General features: G+C 32.5%; 2 protein-coding genes across 11 annotated transcripts in view; both read left to right on the forward strand.

Moving 5' to 3' along the window:
• LOC106156050 (hypoxia-inducible factor 1-alpha) overlaps positions 1-4,289 on the forward strand; it is a 30,380-nt gene extending 26,091 nt beyond the window's left edge. For 6 of the 7 annotated variants that reach the window (XM_013531137.2, XM_013531139.2, XM_087003698.1 and 3 more), the window contains one exon: positions 1,261-4,289. In XM_013531137.2, the coding sequence (XP_013386591.2) occupies positions 1,261-1,485 (225 nt within the window). In that variant the 3' untranslated portion in view covers positions 1,486-4,289. Of the gene's footprint in view, positions 1-978; positions 1,025-1,260 lie in introns of all 7 variants that reach the window. The other variant, XM_013531140.3, reaches the window with a different exon arrangement.
• Positions 4,290-4,846: 557 nt separating this feature from the next.
• On the forward strand, positions 4,847-27,634 carry LOC106156055 (uncharacterized). 4 transcript variants are annotated; one of them, XR_015332741.1, is made up of 27 exons: positions 4,847-5,207; positions 5,696-5,784; positions 6,339-6,520; positions 6,859-7,136; positions 7,778-7,895; positions 8,390-8,526; positions 8,839-8,941; positions 9,282-9,507; positions 9,686-9,834; positions 10,083-10,268; positions 10,874-11,113; positions 11,666-11,743; positions 12,144-12,301; positions 12,698-12,857; positions 13,562-13,681; positions 14,427-14,444; positions 15,693-15,912; positions 16,292-16,449; positions 16,722-16,871; positions 17,160-17,322; positions 17,579-17,698; positions 20,176-20,367; positions 20,639-20,737; positions 21,006-21,189; positions 21,325-21,621; positions 22,537-23,583; positions 26,363-27,634. XR_015332741.1 is itself a non-coding variant. In XM_013531149.2 (27 exons), exons 1-27 carry the CDS (start codon positions 5,201-5,203, stop codon positions 26,462-26,464), a joined length of 3,849 nt encoding a protein of 1,282 aa, XP_013386603.2. In that variant the 5' UTR covers positions 4,858-5,200; the 3' UTR covers positions 26,465-27,634. The 4 variants fall into 4 exon arrangements, 3 of the variants coding, with proteins under 3 accessions (XP_013386603.2, XP_013386604.2, XP_013386605.2); XM_013531149.2 differs by lacking the exon at positions 22,537-23,583 and adding an exon at positions 24,256-24,321 and having other exon boundaries at positions 4,858-5,207; positions 21,325-21,470; XM_013531150.2 differs by lacking the exons at positions 14,427-14,444; positions 22,537-23,583 and adding an exon at positions 24,256-24,321 and having other exon boundaries at positions 4,860-5,207; positions 21,325-21,470.

Here is a 27,634-nt window from a genome sequence, read left to right on the forward strand (position 1 = left end):
AGAAAGACTTAAAGTTTGAATCTTAAATCATGTTTTACTTGTAGTATAACATATTTTAGGTATTTCAAGTTTTGTTAGTCTTTGTACATAAGAGTTCTCTAGAATTCATTTGTCAATTCAACATGTTATAACTTTTTGAATTGGAAATTTTAAAAATCAAGTATCACTTCTGCATGGTATTAGTCTCCAAATTTAATATTTTGACAAATCAGTTACTAATAAATATTGATTGGTCCAGTCAGTGATTAAAAAAAATGTTATTCACTATTGCTCTTGATAAAATGCTTTAATGGTCAATTGCCCATTAAGAAAAGATTGCGATTTCTTTATAATTTTACACTGTGCATCTGTCTTCTTTCTCTGAGCCATCTTTCTTTCTGTAGAATGGCAGCCATCCCTGCATGTTGATGCTGGTAACATTTGAATTTTGCTTTTTGTTGCTTTGTTGCTTTGAGTCATTTATTATTCTAGTTATGTGAACGAGTGTTGTCTGCTTTTATGAAATATCCCTTACAACCGATGCACCTGATATATTGGGAAAAAAAAAAAAAAGAATTTGACGATTGTATACCAAAGATATCTCTGCAGGTGCTGCCATCTTTTGGTTCACAATGCTGAAATCATTGTATTGCACTGGGCATCTGTACAGGGCAGTGTGAAAGCTATGCTAGCCAGTTGGGATAGATTTTTCTTGGTTAAAGGGGTTTACTAAAAATGATGTTGCAGGAGGTGAATGATTTTTTTTTTTTTTTTTTTTTTTTGGTGATTGAGATTTTCAAATAAAGCAGCAATGTCTTGAGACAGGTTCAGACACAGATTATTAGATTGCCCCTGTAACTTCATCTAAACTTTTATTTGATCAGGTTAATCTCTGTCTGAGCTCTCCTTTTGTCTGTGTTTTTTGCACCTGATATTATGCCACTGGAATATAACCTGCTTGCACTCTATATGTTCTCCTTTGTGTGGTTCTCTTTGCAGAGTTCTCAGTCTCCACAGCACTGACTGGACTAGATTCTAGGAAAAGGTAGTAATACTGAATGCATACTTCCATTTCCATAGAGATCTCAGTAATATCAGATGTACTAACATATAGGCATAATGCACTGTGATGCTCATGCAGTGTAGCTCTAACATCAGCCATATACATATTTATATGCAGGGCGATATATACACATACTGGTAATGTTAGACCTGTAAGACTTGAACACCTTTGTTCCTTTATTTTTTTCAATGTTAAGTTTTCTACATTTTTCTTCACAGACATGGGGCCCCCATCATGAACATAGCAACCATCACCACCACCACCCACAGCAGCGACATGATCTATTTCCATCCATAACTGAAACCGATATTGAGATGAACACGGCTCCTCCAATGACAGCACATGTGGCACACTTGCTCAGTGGAGAAGAACTGTTGAAAGCACTGGATTCTTCCTCCTCTGCCAGTGGTGGGCACCACCACCACCACCACCACCACTTCTAGCTGGTCACCATTGTCTGAGTGCTACAGCTATTCTAAAAGGGTACAAGTTAATAGAAACCAGGTGTAATTAGTCTTGTAACCTTGTATAAGTCTTATAACCTGGTATAGGTCTTGTATTCCACTGATCTCATACTGAATATACGCAACATGCTCATAGGCCAAATTATGCTACCAAGCTGCCGAAATGAGCACACATACTCCTTGCTGTAAATGTGATCTCATTCACAAAATTTGCAACATATTTCCATATCCTGGGTGACAAACTTTATACCTAATTAAACTTGATTCCTTAACCCGTGATACATTGACATTTGGTGACACTGGGATCACTTACAGTTAGTGCTTGCTATGTGACACAGGTAACATGTGACAATATTGGTGGTTATTAACAGTTGGTGACACCCTTTTCATTTTGACTGTCAAGTGACATGAATGCTAGTGCCTGATTATATTTGACACAGGTGGTTTTGACACTAGTGTTGCTTCCTGACTTGTCACTTAATGCAGTTTGTTGACTCCTGATACCTGATGATACACAATTGAAATTAGCTGAAACTTGTATGTTAAGTGACGTGTAAGGCATTTGGCACATGTGCCATTTCTATAAAGTAGTTGTGACTGTCAGTTGACACTACAGGGAGGCTGTTAGCGCCTGACACAAGTGGCCTATAGTGACACTGATAAGAGGTTGGTAACTGCCAGATTGGACAACTCGAATAACACAACAAATACACTTGACATTTACAGGAGGGATCAATATCTGTAGCTGTCTAAAGCACATTAACCTTTACTATTGTAAATTGTTTAAGTGAAAAATGGTATGATTTCTATAAATTATATATTGAAGTTATAATTGTATTAAGTTTGATTGTCATGGTGTGAGATGGTGATTGGACTTGTAAATACTGAGATGCAGGAACAGGAAAAGAGATTTGTCAGTGCTTTTTTGTTTTTGAGTTCAAGTGCTTGTTAAAGAAAGGATTCAGATTAAAAGTTAAAGGAATTGTGTTGCTTCGACAATTATCTTTACATCTTATATGATAATAATATAAACAGACTCTGATCCCATGGTCTTTTAGCACTATTTTAATGTACTGCTAAGATGTGGGCACCAGACCATTATTTTTGGATTGTTGTTTTTCGTAACAAGGATTTTCGAAATAAGTGTAAAGGTAGTGGATTTGTCTGATGCAGTCTGTCAATAGATTCAATCTATTGACTGGAGTTTTGAGAGGAGTTTAAGTTCGCTCTATTAACTTTATTAGTGACAATTTTAAGTGTTGCATATTACATCTATTACTCTGGTAGAGCACCTTGAAATAATATATAAGAGTTTAGCCTGGTATATAAACTTTTTGTACGTACACTTGAACAGTGTAGGTCTTTTAACTAGGATAACAGTTGGTATTTATAAGCATCTGCTTAGCTAAGCTGTATATGTAAGCTTTATAGTGCAGGTATAAGAGAAGTATATGTGGCCTGCACCTACATGCATATGCTAAGATATATTTTATTGTATATGTGAAGTTTATTTATCAATTTTATCGCAAAGGGCATTGTTTTTATTTATTTGGTAATTTCCTTTTCAGTTCAACTGCCGTGTCATGCTGGTAATGCTGAACTTGACTTTGCACACACACTATTTATTCTACCAGTTTTTGCTGAATTCATTCAATATCAAGTTGAAATTGAATCCAGTTTGTTTGGTAAACTTTTCACTACAGCATAAAATTCTATAGAAAGCATTGGTCTAAAATGGAAAATCTTTTACCCACAATTTATGGAATGATGCAAGATGGATTATCTCCATAAAATGTAGATACTTGTGCATGCATGCTTGGTATGCTTTATATTATCGTTGTTATTATTATTATTAAGTATATAAAAACATTTTAATATTTGTTTCAGCCTTTATGTACAGTCCACATAGCTAATATTCTGTCTGTCAATTAGATGTTGTTTTTGGTTAAAAGTTATGAAAGATTTAGCAATCAAAGAATATATGCCATCAAAAAGTTTAACAACTATTCGATTTTCAGTCCCCCCCCCCCCCCCATCCAGATCAAGTGACATGCTACAGATAATGTTACATGTAAATCTTTGTTGTATATCATAAGTGATTCTGAGACAGTTAAGCTTAACGTGTATATTTGAAAAAAAAAATAGTTCATACCTGTGCAACATGCTTTTGATAAATTGCTGTTCATGTTGAACAGAAATCTACTTTACCACAGTTAATATCACATGTAAAATACAATATATTTTAGATAATATTAAATACCTTATGGAGAAACTGCATCATTGTTCTTTAACCTCTTTAGTGAATTAGTTTCAGACATGAACTAATTTTTTTTTTTTTTTTTTTGTAAAATTATAACAATTATTCAAGAAATGAATTGTTTTAGAATGCATTTTTCATTAATAACTTGAGTTCTTTGCTTTTGATAAAATGCATTAATGAGTCTCATTCAAATTTAAGGTGAGAAGTATGATTATTGTCTCATTCATGTTTAATGGAGACAGAGTTGACTTTTGATCTAGCATTGTTAGATACAGAGTATGTAAGACAAAAAAAAACACATTTTGAGATCAGATACCATCGAGTTCTTTTATTACATGTAAAGGTTGAACCAGTCTGTTTTTATTTTTAAAAAAGGATCTACTTTCAGTGTTTTTATTTATTTGGTTCAGTGAATTGTTCATTTTTGTAATTATTTTACACAGTGAATTGATGTCAACGTGGCACTGAATGCGTCTTGTCTGTATCACTATGAAATAAAAAGGATATGGTGTTTTCTCCATAACCTGTGTTTTTTGCGTTTTATTTGTACACATGGCCATGTATCTAGGGGAAATGGGGGCTAGGAAACAGCAAGTTCATGTATTTGAAGTTAGACAATGATTGAGTTAGACATTGGTTGACCAGTCTCAACCCTTGAATATAATGACAGCACAAGTATATACTTTTTGGACTGAATTCCATTTGTCTGCGACACTGGGGAATGCAAACAAAAAAAATAGTAAAACATTTTCCTTTAGTATGTACATTACAAATCATCATGTCTGTACACAGCCATCAACAATGACACCGTGCTCTTTCAGAAATGACAGTAGAATGTTAGTGGAAATTAAAACCGTTTGACCGATTTTGTTCAAACTTGTAGAACTGACTCTTAAATATATAGAATGCAGTCATGGTGCAGTTGCACAGGTTAGAATACAATGCACCATCTGATATTCAATGGGCATGCATGAGTAAAACATTCGTAAAACATTCGGGAACGCTCTCAGAATTTTTAATGTACATTCTTTAGATATATAAGAATTAGAAAAGATTTTTCATTCCGACGACTTCTAGCTCATACCACTATAGTGACGAGGGTATTAGTATAGGAAATTGCGAAAGTGTGTAGGCTATAACTAGGGAAACATGCGGGTGCACGTGGGTCATATAACAGCTTTGTCACGGAGGGAGTATACTGGAACAGCCACAGCAGCAACATGGCGGCACCCATCCTTAGCAACGGAGACTCCTGGAAAGGTCTAAACTTTGTAATTAGAGGATGTTGCAAACCTTAAGAGTGGAGATATAGTATAAATCTTTACATCTATAAGAAGAGTAACGTCGTTGCACAAAAATTTGTGCCCAACCGGATAAAAGGGCCCGTCCCAGAGCACCTAGTCCCAGCTACCGTGGACAGAAGCACCTGCAGCAATGAAAGGTACTAATTAGCTTTGTACGGAATTAAATATTTAAAACTAAACTGTCTAAGTTGTTTGTCATTTATATTGCTCACAATTGTATAGGCAGGTATTTGTTAATCTCAGTCTTTATTTTGAATGTCTGAAGAATGTTTTTAAGCCGCGTCCTGGATAATAAGGTAAGCCCTATTAGTAGTCGTTCAAATTCAGTCTCCTTATATATATATATATATATATATATATATATATAATTAAATTGTGGTTTATAAAATCTATAAAAAGATATATATTTGTATTTATATCAAATATGACGGGCAGTTTATTAAATGTAACAATTTATTCAGTATTCTCTGTATTAAATTCATGATTATGAATATACTGTATATATCAGCAGAAATTTGAGCAATTTTGATATCACAGCAGTGCATGCTTTTATTAAATATATATAAAGAATGATCGACTTTTGTATTAAAACAGTAGGTGATATGATTTGTCTTTTTCGTTACAGCTGTTGACTTAAGTGAAGAAAACTTGGAAGATCTCTTGGCCTATGATGACTTGTTTCTGGACTATTTTAATGCATTCCTAGCCCTTCCTGTAAGTGCAGATATTACAGATAAAATTAAATTGGAGATCTCTATTTATACTTGTAGCAGATATGTAATTTGTGGCAAAGAAAAATCAACCTCCATTTTTGGTTTTAAATTATATTTAATAATTAAATGTGTACATGTAGGCACATGTAACTGAGAATGTACAATGTTCACAAGAAAGAAAGCTGGGCATACTTACATGTACAGTACCCTATACAGAACCAGTATTAATGTGCAGAATATGTTAGCCTGGTAGAGGTGACAACTTTGATATATATACTTAAGCTATTGTTTTATACCTTGTATCCAGCAGGTTTATGGATGTCTTTTCTCATAAATTTAAAACTCTATTATAATGTTTGAGTGTTTTACAAGGGAAACAGAATTGTGTAAATTTGATCTGAATTTCAGCCTAGAAGGTTTGATAATGGACTGTTTAACATTATGATATGGATTCTTTGCAATAAAGCATTAATAATTTTGGGTACATTTTGAAATAATATTAGCATGTTGAGATAAACTGAATGAAGAAAAATTAATGGGTCGACATTTTTGCAGGCGTTTCCACAAGCCTTCTACTATGACCGACTAACTGGTACGTTCCGTGAGGTTGAAGGCTCCTACAGCAGTGTTAACAGTAGTGTGGTGCTCCCAGATCATGCTCCGTATGGTGCCACTGATGAAGAGAGGGAACATATGCTAGAATGGGCCAAACAAGAAAGATTGCCTTTATTTCTGAGGTGGGTTAAATGGGCAGTGTGTAGACCAAGAAGATTACTAAATGTGTTGTCATTATCATGGATAGGTTATGTTGTCAAGTTGTGAAGAAACTGATATGTTTGATAGAATTAAAATTAAGTGGATCAGAAGATTAGAGATAATTTGATAAATTGAATAATTTCTCTTGATGTAAACTTTTACTTTTTTCTAATTTTAATTGGTTTTTAATGCCAGCTGCTTAAATGCTAGAGGAACAAACTGATTTTTGATTAAATATATATCTGCACTGGATACTTAGGCAATGCATTATTTCAGTCAGTATTTATTGATATCTTTTATAATTTTTCTCAAACTAAAGAACCAAACTCTTCCGTGAGTTCAAGCTGTGCAAGCTCCTTCTGCGTAGCCTTGATGACAGGTATTCCGCGGGAAGAGTGAGCAGTAATGCCCTGAGAGGGTACAGTCGCCAGACGGGGACCTCTGTGTCCAGTCTAAGTAACAGTGCTGACAACAGTGCCAATGAAGCGTCTGACTATGAAGACAATATCAGCTGGACTGAAGTGAGGAAGTCGGCTCTATATAGATATGAGAGGCCAGGCAGTAGGGCACTAAGTCTGCCACCCAAGTTGGGTTTGGGTAAGTGTAGTTTAAAGCCACACAGTGACCTTTATATAGTAAAAATATAAATTTCCAGCGAGAGATTTCAGTATGGTATACCATATACAAACTGTTCACAGAATTACAATTCATAAACCTGTTTTTTAGCTCTAGTTTCTTTTTTTTATTTGAGACACTCTAATAATGGAGACAGCTGAATTTCACTTGTGATGGTTAGACTAGAAGTTTAGAGCTTGAAAACAAGTTTATAGGTCATAACTTTCTCAATGGTTTTGGATAGGGTTTTTTTTTTTTGCTATATAAAGGTCTAACATGCATGACATGCCTTTAGATATTTCTAGAAGAATTATGCAGCTCTAAGTCCCATGCTAAAACAACAACCCATGATTTTATATAATATTATATTTGACTTATTTCCATTTTTATGATCTTAATGTGTAAAAACTTACATACCCTTACCCATTCTGCTTTTTTTAATGTTTTGCTAGCCAGCCTTTTATCCATTCAAGAGGAGTCTCACAACCTATTTTGATTCTCATTTGTTAGTATCATATAGAAATACTCAATAAATGTGACAAAGTTATATAATGTGCCAGCAAGCAGTGAGAGTGTGACACTATGGACATGATACATGACAGTAATGTGTCCTGTTGTTCCAGGTGAAATGTCAGCGTCATCGACTGGAGACCAGTGGTATTTGGATGACATGACAGACAACAGAAGGAGACTGGAGGACAACAGCAAGACACCTAAAAGTGCTTCTGGCAAGAAATCTAGGTAATAAGATAAGAAATAAAACACTTGTTGATGTTTGTGATATTCCACAGAATATTATTTTCATGTGTTATTCTGGAATATGATTAAAAATCATAGATAATGTACACATTATAAAATAAATAACAAACAAAACAGAGAAAAAAAACATTTTAATTATTGATGAAAACTTTGGTGTTACACAATAAACCTATGTAGTCTCTTCAACTGAGACAAAGCTAGGATTCACCTCATATTGGAACCCACTTAGTACTGTGATTACACATACTGTACCAGAGAGTTGGCCAGAGTTTCAGAGGTCTCTTGAATCTGAACTCTCTACTATGTTTCCAGTTAACAGGTAGTGGAATTTGAAAAATAGAGATAATAGAGATAGAGATAATAGAGAGACAAGTTTCTCGTGACCTCTGAAACCCAGGGTGCAATGAGCATGTATTTTATCTTATTGAATTTCTACTTTTGTTTGTTGTCTATATTGATTGAAATGTGTTTTACAGGGGCCCCTCTCAGTCTCAGACTCCAGGCCTTGGCTTCCAGGGAGTAACAGACTCGGGCATGGGGACTTCTCTGGAGCTGGAGAAAACTCTAACTACTAGAACTGAAACTTTAGCTTCCATCAATGAAAACGAGCAAGGTATGGATTTCATATAAACTTTAAAAACTTTTTTAAACTACTGAAACTGAAGCTACCATTAAGGAAAACATACAGGGTAAGGATTTTGTAATGCCCGGGAAGATGATGAGGCAATATAGGTTATTTGCCTATATTTCCAAATTGATCAGAAGATTTGGACATTTTTTAAATCATTGTGATGACTTCTTCCAATTCTTAAGTAAAAGCAGTATATATTTCTAGTTCCTAAAATTAATGTTTATCATATGTATTATACATACTTTTATGTTTTGTTTTAAAAATGGTTTAATTATAAAGCCTTATTATTTTCAGCTTACCCTTCTAATGAGAAAAAATCAAAAGAAAGGAGCTTATCAAAACAGACTAGAGATAGCACAACATTGAGCAAATTCTCAAAGAGAGAGAAAAATAAAAGGTATCAGTATTTTCCACTTGCTCTAGAATCATATACATGAGAATAAATGTGAGTTTTATATTGAATGATAAAAAATAGATAATGCTTTTCCAGTGAAGTATTCTATGAAATTGAAAAAAATTACTAAAACATCTAACTGATGGAGGAACAGTGGTTTTGTTCAGATTATAATTGCAATATGTTCATATTGTAATATATGGGTTGGATCCAAATCACAGATCCCAAAACTCTTGTCTGTCATGTTACTAAAAATAATAAAATGTGAAAAATAAAATCTTGTTAAAGATTTTGTTAAAATTTTGATGATGACATTTATGTTTTACATTTTGACAATTTCCAGGGCTATCTCTGCTCCAGTGAACTACAATGAGTTCATGAGGATACCAACGTACAGTGACTTTGATGCCATATTTGGCGAAGAGGAACCTGATGATGTAGATGGAGAGGTTTATGTCGCCTTCAATGAGGAAGTTGTCAGCGAGCAACAGACAGAGACAGATGTCCGCAAACTGGAGGGAAAACATAACATGACTCTGCAGCAGATGAAAGAAATGGTGCTCAGTACAGTGAGTACACTTTGATGTCATTTGTGATTAGATAACCAATTTTATTAGGTGTTGTAATGGAAATTTACTTTTAATTTGGACACATGCTTTGACAGCATATATTGCTGTGAGATGAAGTTTTTTCAGTTGTTTGCTATACATATATATTGTTATAAATTCTTCTTTTTTATCTTTTTAGTTGGTTGGTTTTGAGGATCTAAAAGCTTTCCTCCAAGATACTTCCGGAATACGTCTTCTGAATTTCTGGCTTGACTGTGAATTCTTCAAAGATTCCATGGAAGATTATGATGATATGACTAACATGGCAGTCAGAAACAGGCTGTTCAGGTGAAGAGCATATGAGATATATTTAAAAAGTTGATATGAATTAATGAAATGTGTTTATTTTGATATAGATTTTTAGATATATATCATATTTTAAAAAATTAATCTGAAGTTTTTATTTTACTACATGAACTTGATGTGTTGGTTAGGCATCATATGTTTATAGATTCATTTCATATAAACCACAGAACAACAGTGACAAAGAGATTTATATGAAACACCAAATAATTTTGTTAATTTTTTTATCCCAGGGACATTCAGGACAAGTACAAAATCAACTTGACAGAAGATGCCCAAATTCAGCTGAGGAAGACAGCAAGCAGCTCCAGTCTTAGTCACACCATCTTTATCCGTACTCAGTATAATGTACTGAGAAGACTGAGAGCATACTGGGTGCCCAGATACCTCATACACAAGGAGAGGATGGATGAACTCAGGTTAGGGAGCAGTTTTTTTAAATATGGATTATAATAATGTATACATGTATAATGCACATTAGGCCTGTATCTAATAGCAAAAGATGTATATATATCTGGAAGTTTCAGCAATTTTCTCTTAATCAGCTGTCCAAACCCACTCAGAAAATAAGAATCTATGAACCAGCGTGACCCAAATGCTTCTTGTATCAGTTAAAATTTATTGAATTATGATTGAATTTTTCAAACTTTTATTAATGACAGTTTAAATGTTTCTTATTCCCGTCTTTTCGGCAATATTAGGAATCTTTTTACAGGATTTAGGTATTTACACATGAGTATAAATGTAATGTTAAAATATTTAATTATATTCAATGATTTTAAACCAAACTCTCATATTGTAAAAGCACAAATATATGTAGACGTGATGTTACGTTTGTTTTCCACTTATTGTTGTCATGCATTTGAATGGCATAAATCAAAATGAAACTCGATTTAGTCTGATTGAACATGTTATTTCTGTATCCTTAACAACCTGTTATAGATGGCCACACTAAAATATGATGAATAATTTATTTGAAAAAAATGCTTTACTCACCAACTTTCTCTTGAAATTTTTTTTTCAGTTCTAAACTTAAAAAGTACAAGTTCATGGCCAGTGACTTAAACCTCGCAGCAGCCAACAAGGAATTGTCTTCCTCCTTTCTTCCCTCCATCTCTGTGGTGAACTCTCTGCCAGTGAAACCAGATGAGATACTTCACATTGCCCAGACACGACAGTGGGACTTTGTTATCAAGAGTGGCCGCCAATGGGACGATAGAGTTAGGTCAGCCAGGGTTAGGTTTATACCCAAAGCACCACACAGGTAAATCAGTATTTCTTACTATAATTTTGAATTCAGCAAGAGAGGATTTCAACAATGCAGATTTCTGCCAAGGCAAAATGTTAATAATAAATAATATAAAATGAAATTTTAAAAAAATCTTTTGAAATTTTAGGAGACCAGGGTTCTTTTGAAATTATAATCACTTCATTTCATCAAAATTTTCAAAGAACTGTTTGAGATGCATTGTCCACAACTAAAGAAACCAATTTCAACTAAAGCCTAGCCTCCTTTGTTGGCAGAGAAAATTATGTCTTTAGATTAAGATATCTCTGGTGGATGTAGGCTTTTAAAAAAAGGGTGCAGAGGACAAGGGCAAGGTGGGGCAGGGTAAATCTGAATTACATTTTTTTTCGACTGTTTTAATTACATTTTAAAATATTTTTTGGAAAATTATCATAATTAAGGGTAAGGGGCATTGACCATACTGCCATGCTGCATAAATATGCTTATGTATTTGTTTCATATTTCATTTTTTTCTTCCATTTGTTTCTTATATCCACTTTTCACAGAGGTGATCATTTTTATTTGTAGGACCATGCGTGATAAGTTGCTGATTGCTCTGTCTGCTGATAAAGCTGCTGGAGGACCATTTCAGAGATACCTGGAAAAGTAAGGGGATTTATATAACAAAAATTGTTGAAAAATTCGAACTTATAAGATTTCAGGATTTATTATATTTACTTCTGTATATTTAAACTTTTTAAAGTGTTTTTTACACATTTAAAGTTTGTTTTACTTATCTGGATCAGTATGTGCAAATTTGTAAATTTACATTTTTAGCATATGTTAGCTCAAAATTGTTGATTTGCCTCTTGGAAAAGGCAGACTTAATTTATTTTTCTTAATAAGAACTGCCTTAGAACTGTGACTTTGCCATTGTTGTTTAAAGAATCAGCAAATTTGCTATAATTCATTGCTTCAGTTATCAGTGTATTTTCAGTGTATTTTAAAATCATTTCTTTATTTTATTTACTTTATCTTTTTTACTTTACCTTACTTAAATTTGTAGACAACAGAACCCAGAATTACTTGCCAATCATTTATTCTGGCAAGATGTGTCAGAGTACAGTGCTGAGGAAGATAGATCTGCTGATCGTCTGCTTCGGATGACTCATGCCTGGGGAATATACAACAAATATATTGGAGGAAATGTTATTTATAGTATAAGTGAGTATGATATATTTCCTAGACAGATTGTGTAAATGTATGCAGTTACTGTGGATATTTATACTTTGAAGGTAAGTCTGTGCTATTTGGATAAATGCAGTTTATGTTGTGCTTGATTTTTATCATGAGTTCATTTATCTTTTAAAGATTTGAATTTTTTAATGTCACACAGCTGTCTCATTTCCATGATAAAAGTACAGTAACCCTAAAATGACTTACTTGTTAACTGAAAGCTTCAGCTATTTTGCATTATTATAATAAGGAATCAAAGAAATGTGACCATTTTCACCATGTTATCAGATTTTGCAAAAGAATATTTCTTAGGCCAAATTAAAATATAGGATTGCATAATCAGATAGTGAATCTTTTTGAAACATTTTATCATTTGCGTTTCAGACATGGATCCCAAAGAAAGAGATGTGCTTCATCAGCAGTTAATGGGTGCCAAAGATTTCATAGAAGCTTCAGTGTTCAACAGTGCTCAAGACCATGCTGTTGATGTGCTAGAGCAAGCCTGGGTGAGGTACCTGAAGGAGGATCTCAAAACTTTTTTAGAGTAAGTGTAGCTAAAAATATTTTATTGGAAATACCTTTCACTGAATTGGATACTGATTGAATTTACTATAGCGAACTCTAAAGGATTTTTTTTTCACAATTGCTCTGCAGATAAAATGTACTGTCCACCAAAGAGCAGTTTTTATAACTACAGGATTTGTATGGTGCATCATGCTTTGCTATTAGAATTATTAAAGTGGTGTCCTTCTGCTACTCTGGGCAACAACTTTGCACATTAATGTCTTTTTGTTGCACATTGTGTCAGCAGCTAGTGCTGGTGATCTAACAGTTTAGTTTCATCTTAAAATAAGTTGCCCTAGCAACAAAATTTGCTTGGGTAACTATCCTTTTCTCCAATCTATGTCTGCCATATGTACTGAAGACCATGTGTAGGAGACATGGACTATGAATGTACTTCATCTGTGAACAGAATTGAAAATATATGCAAAAAAATCATTAAATTTCCCATGTGGTTATATAGTCATTGAATTCAAAGTTCAAATCGCAATAGCAACACAACTAACATGGATACCTATCAATTTTTTTAATCTAAATATAGATGCAATAATGTCAACTATGCATGTTAAAAAATTAAGAAAAATCTGTCAGACAGAAATATCATAAAGACATTAACAGAAAATGAAAATATTCAGCATCAGTTCTCGATGTCAAATATGAATTTTTTTCCTGATTATTTATTTCCAGAGTTCAAGCACGCTCTCAAGAATCGGACTTTGATTCCATACACACAGCTGAGGAGATAGAGGTTTCACTTGAAAATGAACAGTTAGTTGTCAAGAGGTTCCAGAGGCCTTGGGTTAGGAGGTAAGTTCTTCTTCACACATTGATCAAGACCAGCTGCTAATGGCTATAAGGCTATCAGAAAAATGTTTCAGTTGGTTTTCAGATTGTGATCTGAAAACTGAGAACTTCTTTATATTAAGGAAAAAATACATGCATGTCTATACAAATGTTCATACATGTAGTTCTTACTCCAAACATTCTAAAGGTTGCTACTGTCATTGCTAATTGAGTTATGTCTAGATGTTAACTATTATATCATATTACCAACAATACTAGTCACACGATAATACTGTTCTTGTGGCCTTATCAGAAAACTAATATATTAGCTGAACATTCATTCTTATGATATTGATTAATTATTACTCTTGTATGGCAGATATATTGTATACTAGCTTCTGTCCTATATAGGTTTGCCTCTTAACCATGTAATAAGTTTCATGCATGAGGTGTGGTTGTTAGTTAAAAAGATCATAAAAACAATTGGCAACTAAGTAATTATATAATTAGAAATAGATATTATAAAACCTAATTGCATGCTAATATATTATTTTAAATGCATACTAAATGAGGACTAGAATTTCTGTCTCAATGCTTTTATTTATTTTTATTTATTTATTTATTTATTTATTTATTTATTTATTTATTTATTTATTTATTTTGGAGTCAACAATCTTTATGGAAAAAAAGATTTGTTGAGACAGTGAATTTGGTCTACTGCTTTAATAGACTTTTAATGTCCTCTTTCCTGTTGCTTTCATTTGACCAGAGGAGAGAATGGGAGCAGGTATCAGTATGGTTTTGAACATAATTTATTTATCTTTCTGTATTCTTTTTTCCCTCTGCACTCTTTCACTGATAAATTGATGAACAATTTGACAAGAAATGAGTCTTCAGTTTCCAGCACCTTATCTTTATGTACTCGTGAATGTTTCTTTAATTCAAGATCATGCACGCACAATATATTAAGTTACAGATGTATTGTATGTTTCACGTGGAAAATTGAATGACGAAAGTGTTTTTTAATGATTTCTGTTAAACTCCCCTCCACATATAAAAGGGATTTTTCACAGAAATTGTGTTATCTGTCCATCCATCTTTAGACAAACTTACCTGGTCAACTCATACTAACAGTAATCAAGAAGCATGAAACCTTGCACATGTAATCACTTTAGAATGACAGTGTGAACCTGCATATTTTTTATATAATGACAAATATTCAAGAAAATTAAATGGCACATAGATCTCATATTGTGATGACATGTTGTCCAGATAACTTTTCGCACAGTGTTTTTTACATTTAAGACTTCTGATATTTTAATATATTAAAATATGAGGCTTCAGGCTGTGCACTACATGTGTATGTGTTTTTTTTCTTTCTTATTTAACTTAATTATCATTTTCCTAGTATATTCCATTTAAAAATAAAATTGATATGTATGCTATTTTGTGATCCAGAAAAAAGCCCCCAAACATAAGGATGTTGCCATGAAATTTTTATCGTCCTTGTTTAACCTGTCGGTTCCAACTAAGTAGTACCATTTACAAGAGAGGTTTTGGTCGCCTCCAGTGATAACCCTACAATTTCTTTTTCTACATTTTTTAATGCACTGCAATTATATTCAATTTGTTTATGTTGGGTTTTTGTTTTGTGTGCATGTGTAACTTTCATTTGATTGCACAGTGATTGTAGATGAAAATTATGCCTTCATTCTTTTATCACGTCCTCTGTAGCTTCAGTGAGTTATATTCCATATAATTCATGTAACTTAGGAATATATTTTCTTGTGTGCATTTATTCTTTTAAAATTATTTCACATTATAATGATTTGTTTAGAGATTGAGTGGTTGAATAGACAGCAAATTATTCAAATTATTTAGAGTTTAATTAGAAGAAGAAAATGCTTGGAAGATTTACAAAGCTTGTGATCAGTCAATTTAAGCAGGGCTTTGTTCCTGAGGTCCCATTCTACAAAAAATGAAAATTGTTGGATAATTCTTTGACTGAGGTTCATTAAGTTTCCTTTCTATTTAGATCACCTGGCTCTACTGGCTCAGAACGTGGTAGACGGCTAAGAACAGCTCTCTCAGTAGCTGAGGAAATAGATGAAGCCAGAAAGGCAGAAAAGAAGAAAAAAGCTTTGGAGAGAAGGAAAAAAATGGAAAAAGAGCGTCGCAAAGCACTACGTGCAGCACGGGCAAGGCAAAGAGAGGCTAAGAGAAACAAAAATGCACCAATCATTGAGCACATCCCAGTACGAAATTATTTTTTAAATGATTTTTACTTTTGGTATTTAGATTTAATTTATGTTGTATATTCAATTGCATTGTATTGGGTGATAGTACATATCTGACAGATAAACAGCTTTTTTTTCTAAATCACAGAAAACTTTTCAAGATATTATTAAGATTGAATATTTTAAAAATTCATGAGTGTAGTGTACTAAATTTAATCTGTGCCAAAAACTTTTTAGGCTACTAAAGCCCCTTTGGCAGTCACGGTATAAAAGTCTGCTATATAAATTAATTTTTTTTTCTAATAACCTTGTGCCTCTTTTGCTGGGCAATGACCTCAGGCAAGTGCTTAGTGTTACAGACTGTGATTTTGATATATTTTATGAAAAAATTATACAGGAAGAGAAAAAGGAGGGTGAAGAAGAAGAGGATCAGGGTGAAAGATTGTCTCCAGGGGGCCACTCTTTGTATGGAGATATGGGGGGTGGAGGATTGACCCCACCCCCTGTCCTAGAAGACAAACCTGTAGAACTCAAGGATATGGTCGGAAATAAGCAGTATGTTGAAAACATTTTTTTTTAATTATGATATTTTAAATCTTTCTTCATTGATTATGGCCTCATATATTTTTTGATGTATTTTGTGAAAATAATGGCAGATTTTCTTAGTTTTAAAATAACAATGCTTTAAACAAATAATGTCAGTGTTCTGGTGATAGTGTTAAAATAAAGTCATATATTAGACTATAGATGATTGACGTGAAGACATTTTGACAAACCTTTAACATACAGAGTATTTTGGACTATTTTCAAGCTCTTTCCATATTCAGGATAATCAATATGTTCAAGAAACACATCCAGGAAAGCGAACCAAAAGAAAAACTGAATATGTTAAATCTATACTTGGACATAGACTCTTTCCTGGCAATTGAAGGAGGGAGCAAAAAGAAGAAGGATGTTCAAGCTTCATATATTTTTAAGTATGTATTTTTAACTTTCATGTTATAGTAGTTAAGATGCTCTCAGGTTTTTCATCATGTATGGCATCTGATTCATACCCAAAGTTTTAGTTGATGTTTTGATATTTAAAATCTCACTAATGTTAGAAAAAAATGTGTGAGTTGTGAGTTTAAGAATTTGAAAATGAGGCAGACATTAGTAGTTAACAGTCAAAAAATAATGAGTTTGCCAAAATTTTAAGTGTCTCAAGACTTAAGAGAAAGTTGATGTCATAAACATGTTCATTGCCTATGAATTTTCACTTCTAGGAATTACCTTGAGCAAGGTCATGCTAGAAAATTTGTAAAGATATCTGACTCTGCATATGCCAAAGTGTCCAAGGAAAAGGAACGTCCAAAGACTCCCACAATCAAGGAAATCAGAGATTCTTTGTATCCAAACATTGATGCAACTTTTAAAGAATTTTGGCAGGTAAACAGAAGCATGCACACATATGCCTGTGCTTTAATGTCTTAAGATTTATTTAATAAAAAAGTTAAATAATGGCAGTATTTTCGTGATTTTGTAAATTTTTGTTATTTTGTCTTTTACAATACCTACAAATTTACGTATTACTTATATACAATAATTAATACAAGAATTACTTAATAATATACGATAAACCTTACTACTCAAGAAATTTAGAAAACTAGATTTCTTTGAAAACTAGTTTCATAATTTTATTCAGAAAAATGAAAGCACAGGCACAGATCTGAAAAACCTGAACTCCATGTCAAAGGCAGAGCTAGCCATGAGGTCTGACAGTGACTTGCAGTTCACTTGGAAATCGAAAAAAGGAAAACAAAAGGTAATAAATTACCAATAATATTTGCTATTTGTGTCTTTATTATTATTATTATTATTATTATTATTATTATTATTATTATTATTATTATAAATTGCTTCTTAGGTTAACTGTTTGATTAAGGATCAAAACGTCATCCCTCTTAGGTGAAAAAACATAATTGGTCTCTTTAAATAGGATTGAATTTTTTATCATTAAATATTCTTATCATTTAATGCTATGGAACAGAAGCAGTTTTACTAGGAGTTTTGAAAAGCAATTCAGATTTCAATTTTATTTGTAAATGATACAGTGGATGAAGGCAATATAGAAATACTTATGGTGATTATGAAGTTTTCCACTGTTATATATATATTACGGATAATACATTTACCTTTGAAATAAACTGTGCAGTCAGGAGAAATTATGTAAGTTAATTTATATATGTCTAACTTGTGAATTATTATGGTTACAGCATATTTTTGGTAAAGAGTTTAGTTTGTTATTTAGTTTTTTAGCACTTAATATCTATGATATGCTCACATGTAAAATCAATTTTCATGTTTGTTTCAAAACTTTTTTAATTCACTACAATCCTATATAGAGCAACAGGAAGAAAGAGAAAAAGGTTATTATGCAAAAAGTAGTATGGAAACTGTCTCAGAATGGTCCAGATCAGGTACAGCAAGATAGTACCATCTGAGGTGCCTTCATTTGTGTGAAAACATTATGTTCATTTGCTTGTTCACAATTTATTTTCTGGACATTTACTGTGTCAGTTATATACATTTTATATCTATTTTTTGAAGTTGACCATTTAGTTTTTTGAGTGAAGTATTTATTCCAGTTTTTGCACATCAAGATTGCATTTTTATGCTTGCTTAGCTGTTCCAGCTGTCATATTTTTGATGAAATATTTTCTTGGTAGTGTATGATATGTCAAATATTCTTTACACAGACAATTTACTTATTTGATGTGAAGTTTGACATTTGATCTATCGGTATGTGCTTTGATAAACTTCCAAAGATGTTATTTGCCTTTGATGAACAAAATGGAACAAAACTGAAACAATATATATGAATACTAAAAATTTAATATATTTTAGGTCACCTCTCCAAGGTGGTCATCTCTTCTATAGAATTATTTTAAGATGAAAGCTTAGATTTTAGTTTAAGTTAGCTATGAAATTGAGACTGCAATTATAATTGTTTAGTTGTATTATTATTGTAATTTGCTCAACCAAGCAGCTGTTTTCCATATTTTTACAGTTACTTCTGAAGTGATTCATGGATAACACCTTTAAGTTTGAAATACATGTATGATATCATTTTATGGCTATTGAGCACGTTGTATTTCGTATTAGCCAGAAAAACCAGTTCAGGCTCAAACAAAGCCAGTTCAGGCTCAGCCAAAGCCTGGAAAGAAATATTTACTTCCGAAACCAGTTGTCAGTGTTGTAACTTTTTCAGTAAGTGAAGAGATTGAAGTGCCCTGGTGTTCATTTCAATGAGTTTTCTTTTCTTTTGAATATTAAGTCAGAAAAAAAAACAAATTGATTTTTTGCTTCTATTTTACTCTCATTTTAAGTTGTGCCTCATATTTGTTTGATCAATTTTATTTTGAATTTTTATAATTGTTTTGAAAGACATTTTTAAATGTGCATCAGATTCACTTAATGGCCTTTTTCTCTTATTTTCAGTCTCATTTTATTTGATTATTTTAGTCTTTTACCAGATTTCCCTGCCATTGTTTTATTGCTACAAAATTCTCATGGAATGTATTTAAGGGTGAAAATATTACTGAATATTTAGTTTATTATCATTTATTTGTCTATTTATTTGTCTTTCCATCAATATTGATATATTTAGTTCACTTTTGGATGTTTTCATTAAGATGATGGTAGATAAAAAGGGTGATTGTGGAGAACATTTGAAAAGTCTGTCTTTTAAGAAATATGACAGACTCAGGACCTGATATACAACTTGCTCCATTTTTTTCATTATCCTCAATGATGTTTTTTTTTTTCATAATAAGACTACCTTCATGGAGATTAATCAGAGAGAGGTCCAACTGTTCTCATGGTTATTAATTCATGATATTAATTATTTTTGACATCTTAATTACAATTTTGTTGTCTGTGAATGCAGTCTAAAACTTATTAGAAATGTTGGTGACAGTTTATGACATATTAGGGTGAGGGCAATTAGGTGTATATATTCTGTTGTTAGAATGAAGCATATAATTATACTATATATAAAACATTGAGAATTATGGTTTCACTTACATCAGTTACTTAGAACATTCAAGCATCTCCTCCTATTTTATTTGTCTAGTTACTCATGAATTTTTTTTACAAAAAACCAACTAACCTATCAAAACTTTTGAACCAACATTAAATATGACTAACAAAATATTGTATTGGAAATGCATTCATTGATTTAGTTCGAATTCAATTAGCAATTATTGTATCAATTTTTTAAAAATATGTTTGTTTATCTAGAGCACTGGAAGACATCAACCAACCAAGGATGACAAGGTGGAGTTTCTCATGAATCTGAACCAATCAGTGCTGGGGCAAATGCCAATTAGAATGTGGTTCTTCTACAAGTATTTGGTCAAACATGGAGAGGATGAGAATGTCCCTCACCTTGAAAAGGATTTGTTTTTCTACATTGAAGTTCAGAAATTCAAGGTATGTGTGTATGTGTGTTGCCAAAACCAGTGTTGACACTGAAGTGTTATCAGAATCTTGTGGTCTGAAATTTTGTGTAAAGGCTTGACTGAATTTTGTACATAAGACTTAACTGAGGTTAAGCAGGTAAAAAACATTTGACATTTTTGCCTGCCGTAAATCTACTCAATCTTGAATCATTTGCACCTCAATGGGGAGCACAAAGATTTTCATTGTTGTAAGGGAACAAAATAAACCAAGTAACTGAAACAAAAGATTTTTTCTCTTCCAGGAGATGAGTCATGCATACTCTGATGAAGAATTATTAAGGCGAAAGGTGGCAACTTTAAATCTGTGTTACCTGGAATCCAACATTCCCCCTGCACTGCAGGTAATACATATACTTCGTTTAAAACACAAAGAAATGCTTAAAACACAAAACTTCTATTTCTTCTAATATGTGGTAAGAATAACCTAACTTTTTATATGAATAAACTGAATTACTAAATATAATTGAAAAATGGTTAAGTAGAAGGCTAATACAATTTCTTGGTGAAAACAATGTTACATTAAAGTTGTATTATATATTACAGAATCAATTAGATTAGGAAATTTTGTAGTTCATCTGGCACCGGATGATTTTCACATTTGTTTTCCAGATTGGAATTTCAAATGAAGTTCATCAGAAGACCTTACGTGCAGTGCAACGTTACCTAGGCAACAAGGAAATGGTGTCAGCCATATTTGATGAAGCCCAGTATCATGTCTTCAAGGAATTGTTGCCATGGTGGGCAGGGTTTATCAGGCAGTACACTCCACCTGCAGATGAGAAGAAAAGACCATGTATGTGATGAGTTTAGAAATTTCATGTACAATTTTTCTTTAAAAAGATGTAAGACATACGGCTTGTTATAGATTTGTTCCTACAAATTCTTTTAAATGTAATTAAGAATTATTAATAACTTTTTTGCATTTTAGTGACCAAACAACAAAAAATGTTCAAAAAGCGTTTGGAAATGTTTGAGCAAATGGATGTGCCAAAAACCCAGTTTGTTCTTCCTCACATTCCTCAAGGCAGTGTGCAGGCTTTCTCTTTTTCCCTCAGTGACGGAGTCAAATGGAGGGTAAGCAAATTTCTTTTACAGCCTTTTATGTGCTCTAATACATATATGTACCAAGTTATGGACAGTATAGGTATATGGTACCAGTTCTGAAAATAGTTAAATGTTTCTTGTCCAGCATGGCTTACTGCATGATTTTTCATTGTCTTCATTACTGGGTATGGGCGGCGGTTTATACAAAAATGCAAAACACGATTAGTCGTCATCGTTATCAGATCAGTCGAAATGAAAACACGATTTGTCGTCGTCGTTATCAGATCAGAAGGCAAAATACGACTAGTAGTCGTCAAAACGCAACTAGTCATCATCAAAACGCAACTTGTCATCATCAAAATGCAACTAGTCATCATCAAAACGCAACTTGTCATCAAAACGCGATTTGACGCCAGATGGCGCCCATTGTACGAAAATCTAGGCCAAGTCACATGATCCACAGTGATCAAAATGGCGGACGTTATTAAAGCAGCATTATCATATTCCTCACTCGAACTCGAGAATTATCTCTACGCGTACAATCTAATAATGATATTATATATATAATAATATCTGGAACTTGTGAAATGAGTACAACAATAAAGCAGTGCTTCACAAGTGTGTGTTTTTGTTTTTTTTTAATTTATAACATGTCCAAATTATTTAATAAATTATTTAATTATTTATTATTTCGAGAATTATCTCTACGCGTACAATCTAATAATGATATTATATATATAATAATATCTCGAACTCGAGATAATTCTCGAGTTCGAGCGAGGAATATGATAATGCTGCTTCAATAACGTCCGCCATTTTGTTCACTGTGGATCATGTGACTTGGCCTAGATTTTCGTACAATGGGCGCCATCTGGCGTCAAATCGCGTTTTGATGACAGGTTGCGTTTTGATGATGACTAGTTGCGTTTTGATGATGACTAGTTGCGTTTTGATGATGACTAGTTGCGTTTTGATGACTAGTTGCGTTTTGATGACTAGTTGCGTTTTGACGACTACTAGTCGTATTTTGCCTTCTGATCTGATAACGATGACGACTAATCGTGTTTTGCATTTTTGTATAAACCGCCGCCCATACCTGGGTGACCTGTTGTAATTGGAGTAATGAAATTTTATTTTGCTGCATGTACATGGTGTTGGATCTATGCTTTACCTTTCTTCTAGACTGTTCATCATATGTGTAAAGTTCTGCTCTTTAATAAGTGGAATAAAAGCATAAGAGGACTTTTCCTAAATTTTCAAATGTATATAATATATGTATATCATTTTGCATGGAAGTATTTTCATACTTCAGTCTGTGGTTAACATCTGTATTACTTGGTTCACACTAGCAAATTGATAATTTTGTTTTCCTTGGGCCAAAATAATTTTATAATTTTGATTTTATTAATCAATTTTCAAAATTTTAAAATATTGCATGCAAGTGTGAACCAATGTAACATCTTTGAAATCAATTTGCATGGTATGAGTATGTTTTTTTATCATTAATTTATTTATTAATTGCCACTCTGTGTAGCCTCCAAATGGAAACTGGGATGATGATTAAGTGTGTGCATGGTGAGACTTGGGTGCCTCCAGTTCTGCCACTATTACTTTCCAATTTATATATGTTACAGTACAATTTATTGGAATGTGCATGAAGTAGCTAGAATTTTTGAAATATGAATGATGTTTGTGTGTTTTGTGTCTGTTTTTTTTGCCATTTTTTAGATGTGGATATCCTTGATAAATGTTGAACTATGCTTATTTGTTTGTTTATTTCAGACCAGTTTACCATTGCTCTTTCTTTAATCTATATATAGATATAGATGTTCATAATGATTTATATTTAAAGCAGTTAGTTTTTGTTTTCCTAGAAGTTGGCTTGAACAGGTAGACAAAGGTATATGCATATGGTTCTCTGGTAACTTTTATAGCTAGAGCTTTTGTTGTTGTTGTTGGTTTTGTATTATATTTGTGTCCTTTCTGCAGCCATCAGCCATCATGGCATCATGGCATAATTTGCTGGATGATCATCAGAACTTTCATAAGCCAGTTTCCATACAAGCTAGGCAGGATCATTTTTCTTCCACTGTCAATAAGCTGATGTCAGTGGTTAAATTGAAAAAGCCTGCCCACAAGTCATGTGAGTAATAAAGCAATGGAAGCACCAGTGGAAATGTGTATGGCACAGTAGACAGTAAAAATAATAGCTGTCTTTTCTGTTGTAGCAAGTGACAAAACCATATAGGCGGTGAGGTCAAGTTACATGTAACTGTTTATGGTAACTTGTTCTAAATCTCTAATACAATCAGGTATTCATCAAAAATTAAAGTAGTGGATTAAATTTTCGCAGATCTCAAATCCATGTTTATATTTATTTGAAGTAAGAATACTTAAAAAGGAGCTTTGGAATTTCAAGGTTTTCAGACTGCCCTCTACTCTGTCTTGACTGAACCATAGTATGGTGTTGCACTTGTAACCTGTATGTACTACTATAGTACATGTATCTTTTGCATGTTTAACTTTTATTCTTTTTTGCACTAGGTTATTTGATCATAGTTGATTTAGCATTTTTTTTAATTTAAATTTTTTGCCAGTACACTTTCTTGTCCAAAATATGTGGTGCAGAACGAGCCAAGAATTGACCACCCAGGGCAAATACATGACACCAGATGACAGTGCTGTTCAGCATTCTTGGTTCCTTTTCCTTCAGCATTGGCAAGTCCATTTAGAGGAGTATCTTTTTGTATAATCAGAATGAACTAGTCTTTCATGTTAGATAGTTCCTCCTTTTCATTGACTTTCTTCTCTCCAGAAAAATGTATCCTATGAAGAGCAAATGTTGATTGGCCTTGGTCCTGCCATTCATGTGACATCAGCGGTAAGATGATGACCATGTTGTCATCTAGTTACCATCATCACAGTTATGATTGTTCTTGCAAATCACTGTATAACTCATCAGTTCACCCTTTAAGTACTGACTTTCAGTAATTTGGCATTGACATTTAGTACTTCATCAGTAAATGAATGAAAATTTATGAAAACTTTACATGTTTGTGTATTCTGTCACCATTTATCCTTCAGAATTTAACAACATGCCAAATTGTTGAAATTGTTAATACTGCATGTATGTTCAGGAGATGTACATGGAAAATGGCAATAGAAATATGAAACAGTTTTGGAAATAATCTAAAATAATAATTGTCCCATTTCTGTTTGTTTGAATATCATACTTAAGATTTCATTTTATTGGATTTTCTCAACTGAATTTTAAAACCAAGATAGCATCTCTGAACATACAAGGGAACACAGTACATAATTAAGGGTGGCAATTAACTTCACTTGCTTTAAGCTTGTGCCAGTCACCAGTGAAATATATATGTTCAACACACATGTATACTCACAGTTGTGATCTCAGATATTATACATCTATACATTGTATTCAAAGAACATAAAACGGTACTATTTTTCAAGAAAGGGATGTGATGTCTTTATTTCTTTGGATATGAGCCACATGGGATCTATTTTGAAAAACTTCTAAAAAAAGTGTGACTACCTGTTATTATATTTAAAGTTTAATCAAAATATATTTCAGGTACTCTTTTAAAATTCATTTTATGATCCTTGACATACAAAAATACCCTGTATATTTAAACAAATAACCTTGGACAAAATCTTTCTGTCATGAAATAAAGCTGAAATATTAAAGCTCACAATTACCCATTTCTTTATAATTACTTTCTCTGATTAATAAAATATTTAGTGATACAGTTGTCAAACAATCTTGTTTTTAAGCTGCTTCTGTTATTCATAATGTCACAAATGCAAGAAGTTTTAACTATTATTGTTGTCTTTTTGAAACCATGAAATGAAGATGACAAATGTTAACTTTTGGTGTATATTATACATGTTTTATTGTATTCACTGTTTTTTTTTTCTTACAGTTTGTCCTTTCAGGTGTTTTATCTTGTGAATAGATTGCACACATGTACAGCTCTTCATGTATTGATATATCACTTTTGCTTATTAATTCCACATTACATTACTCAATAAACTGTGTCCAATTACTAATCATTTTTTTTGTTCATATCCAGGTTAAAAAAAAAAACAAATGCACTAACTTGGAAATGTTGCACATATTAACAGTTTACAAAAATGGAATCCAGGAAGCACATACATGTCAATTTCAGGATAGTGAAAAAGAATGGAATACATGTGCTTCATAATGCTATCCATATACCCTGAATTTCAGGGTGCTCATTCAGTGATGTTGATATTCAAGAAAGTCACTGTGAGTGCTCCCAAACTCAGGGTGTAAACATGAGGTCAAAGATGAAATCCTGCTCTCAGAGATGGACGGTAAAAAATGTTTACTGGATTCCCTTTTTTTTAACTTTTATATTTGATTGTGTATTTGTGCACTCTGTTGGAATATTGGGACACAGGTTGGTTGCAGGGTGCTAACAAGTTTGCATGAATTTGTGGTATAGGGTATGTTTTACATTTGTGGCACCTATTGGCACTCATAGCACCTGTTTTACCCAAATAATGTTGTGCTGATAGATAAATACATGTTTGTTTCAGGTATATTGCATCCATTTCATATATATATATATATATATATATATATATATATATATATATATATATATATATATATTATTAAATTTTATAAAATAAAACAATTTTCTTAAACTTTGATAATGTATAAGACTGTGTAAGATGTCAAATAGTGTCCTTCATATTGATTTTCTGACCCCAGGTGTAAATGTGCAATATTTTATAACACTGGAAAAAATCAGACAATTGATACATTTTAGAAGTAATTTTCTTTGTACATGAAAGGTCTCATGTTTATTATACCAGATCATTTTGTCTTCTGTAAATGCCAAAGTAATTTTGTGTTTGTTTGTTATTCTCAGGAAATTGATAATACTACCCCCCAGCAGAGTGATGCTGCAACCACCAAAGGAAATCGACTACGGACAGATTCACAGCAGTCCAGAGTGACCAAGGTCACCTAGCCAAGGACACATAGCCAAGGTCATTTAGGCAAGGTCACATAGCCAACGTGTCATAGCCAGGATTGACTTGAAAGATGCATAGATCTGTTTGTAGATCTTATATTTTGTAATCCAGCCATCACCATGAAAGAACAACAAAAATTACGGAAATCTGCAACTTAAGTAGCCACAATGTTCATAGAATATTAATCAAATATTTAAACCAAGTCTATCAATTTAGCATTACATTTTTCACCTAAATGGTGAAATCTCAGCTGAAAAGAGATAAGAAAGAAAAGACAATTATTTATTCAAATATATTTATATCTGAGACAGAACTGATTGGGATAGCACAAGCTATGTATTATAGCAGCTGAAGATGATATTTTGTAAAATGGAATATGATACTCTGCTGATCTCTAAGTGGTATTTTTTTATTGAAAAGGCATAATATACACACTGCAGTTTCTTGTGTCATTCCAAATGAAGTAACACTGTATACAAATTAGTGGTAATTATATCACTTCAAGAAGATTTGCTACTTTGATATATGTTTGATATCCAGGTAATTTTTTAAAATATGATTTCTGATGCTTTCTGTGTGATTCAGTTTAATTTTACCTAAGAAAAAAACTTGCAGCAGTTTTTTTAAGCTTTTGATATATGTAACTCACAAGAATTCCATTTATTTTTATTTGTCCATTTTTATTATCATGTCTTGCATATTTTGATTAAATAATTGCACCTTTTATTTGCTCAAAAAGAAAATATTGTAACATTAATATATGTCATTATAGATTGCTTTTTTAAATTTTGTTCTGTTTTTATTGCATTTCTAATATTTAGAACATCAATCAACATGAGAACTGAAAATTTCTGTTGAACTAAAACATTAGGCATATACATTGGAAATATAAAAAAAAATGAATATTCAGGAAGAGGATTTGGTAAAGAATTCTCTTACTGGTTTTATATTGAGACAAGAATTACAGGATGATGACATTTTGGAAACAAAATTTCACAAAAGATTTTTTAAGTAAATATGATGGAGCTTTTTAAAAGCATCAAATGTGGTATCTATCTGCAATTTAATATATTGTTACAGCTCAATTGTTATTGCTTTTAGTATTTGTATATATCTTTGTATATATTTGATGTAATATATAACAATAAATATTCTTTTTACTCTAA

Source organism: Lingula anatina, chromosome 2 (assembly GCF_051362555.1).
Source record: "Lingula anatina isolate TDL-2025a chromosome 2, LinAna3.0, whole genome shotgun sequence".
In the NCBI taxonomy this organism is placed as follows: Eukaryota; Metazoa; Brachiopoda; class Lingulata; order Lingulida; family Lingulidae; genus Lingula; species Lingula anatina.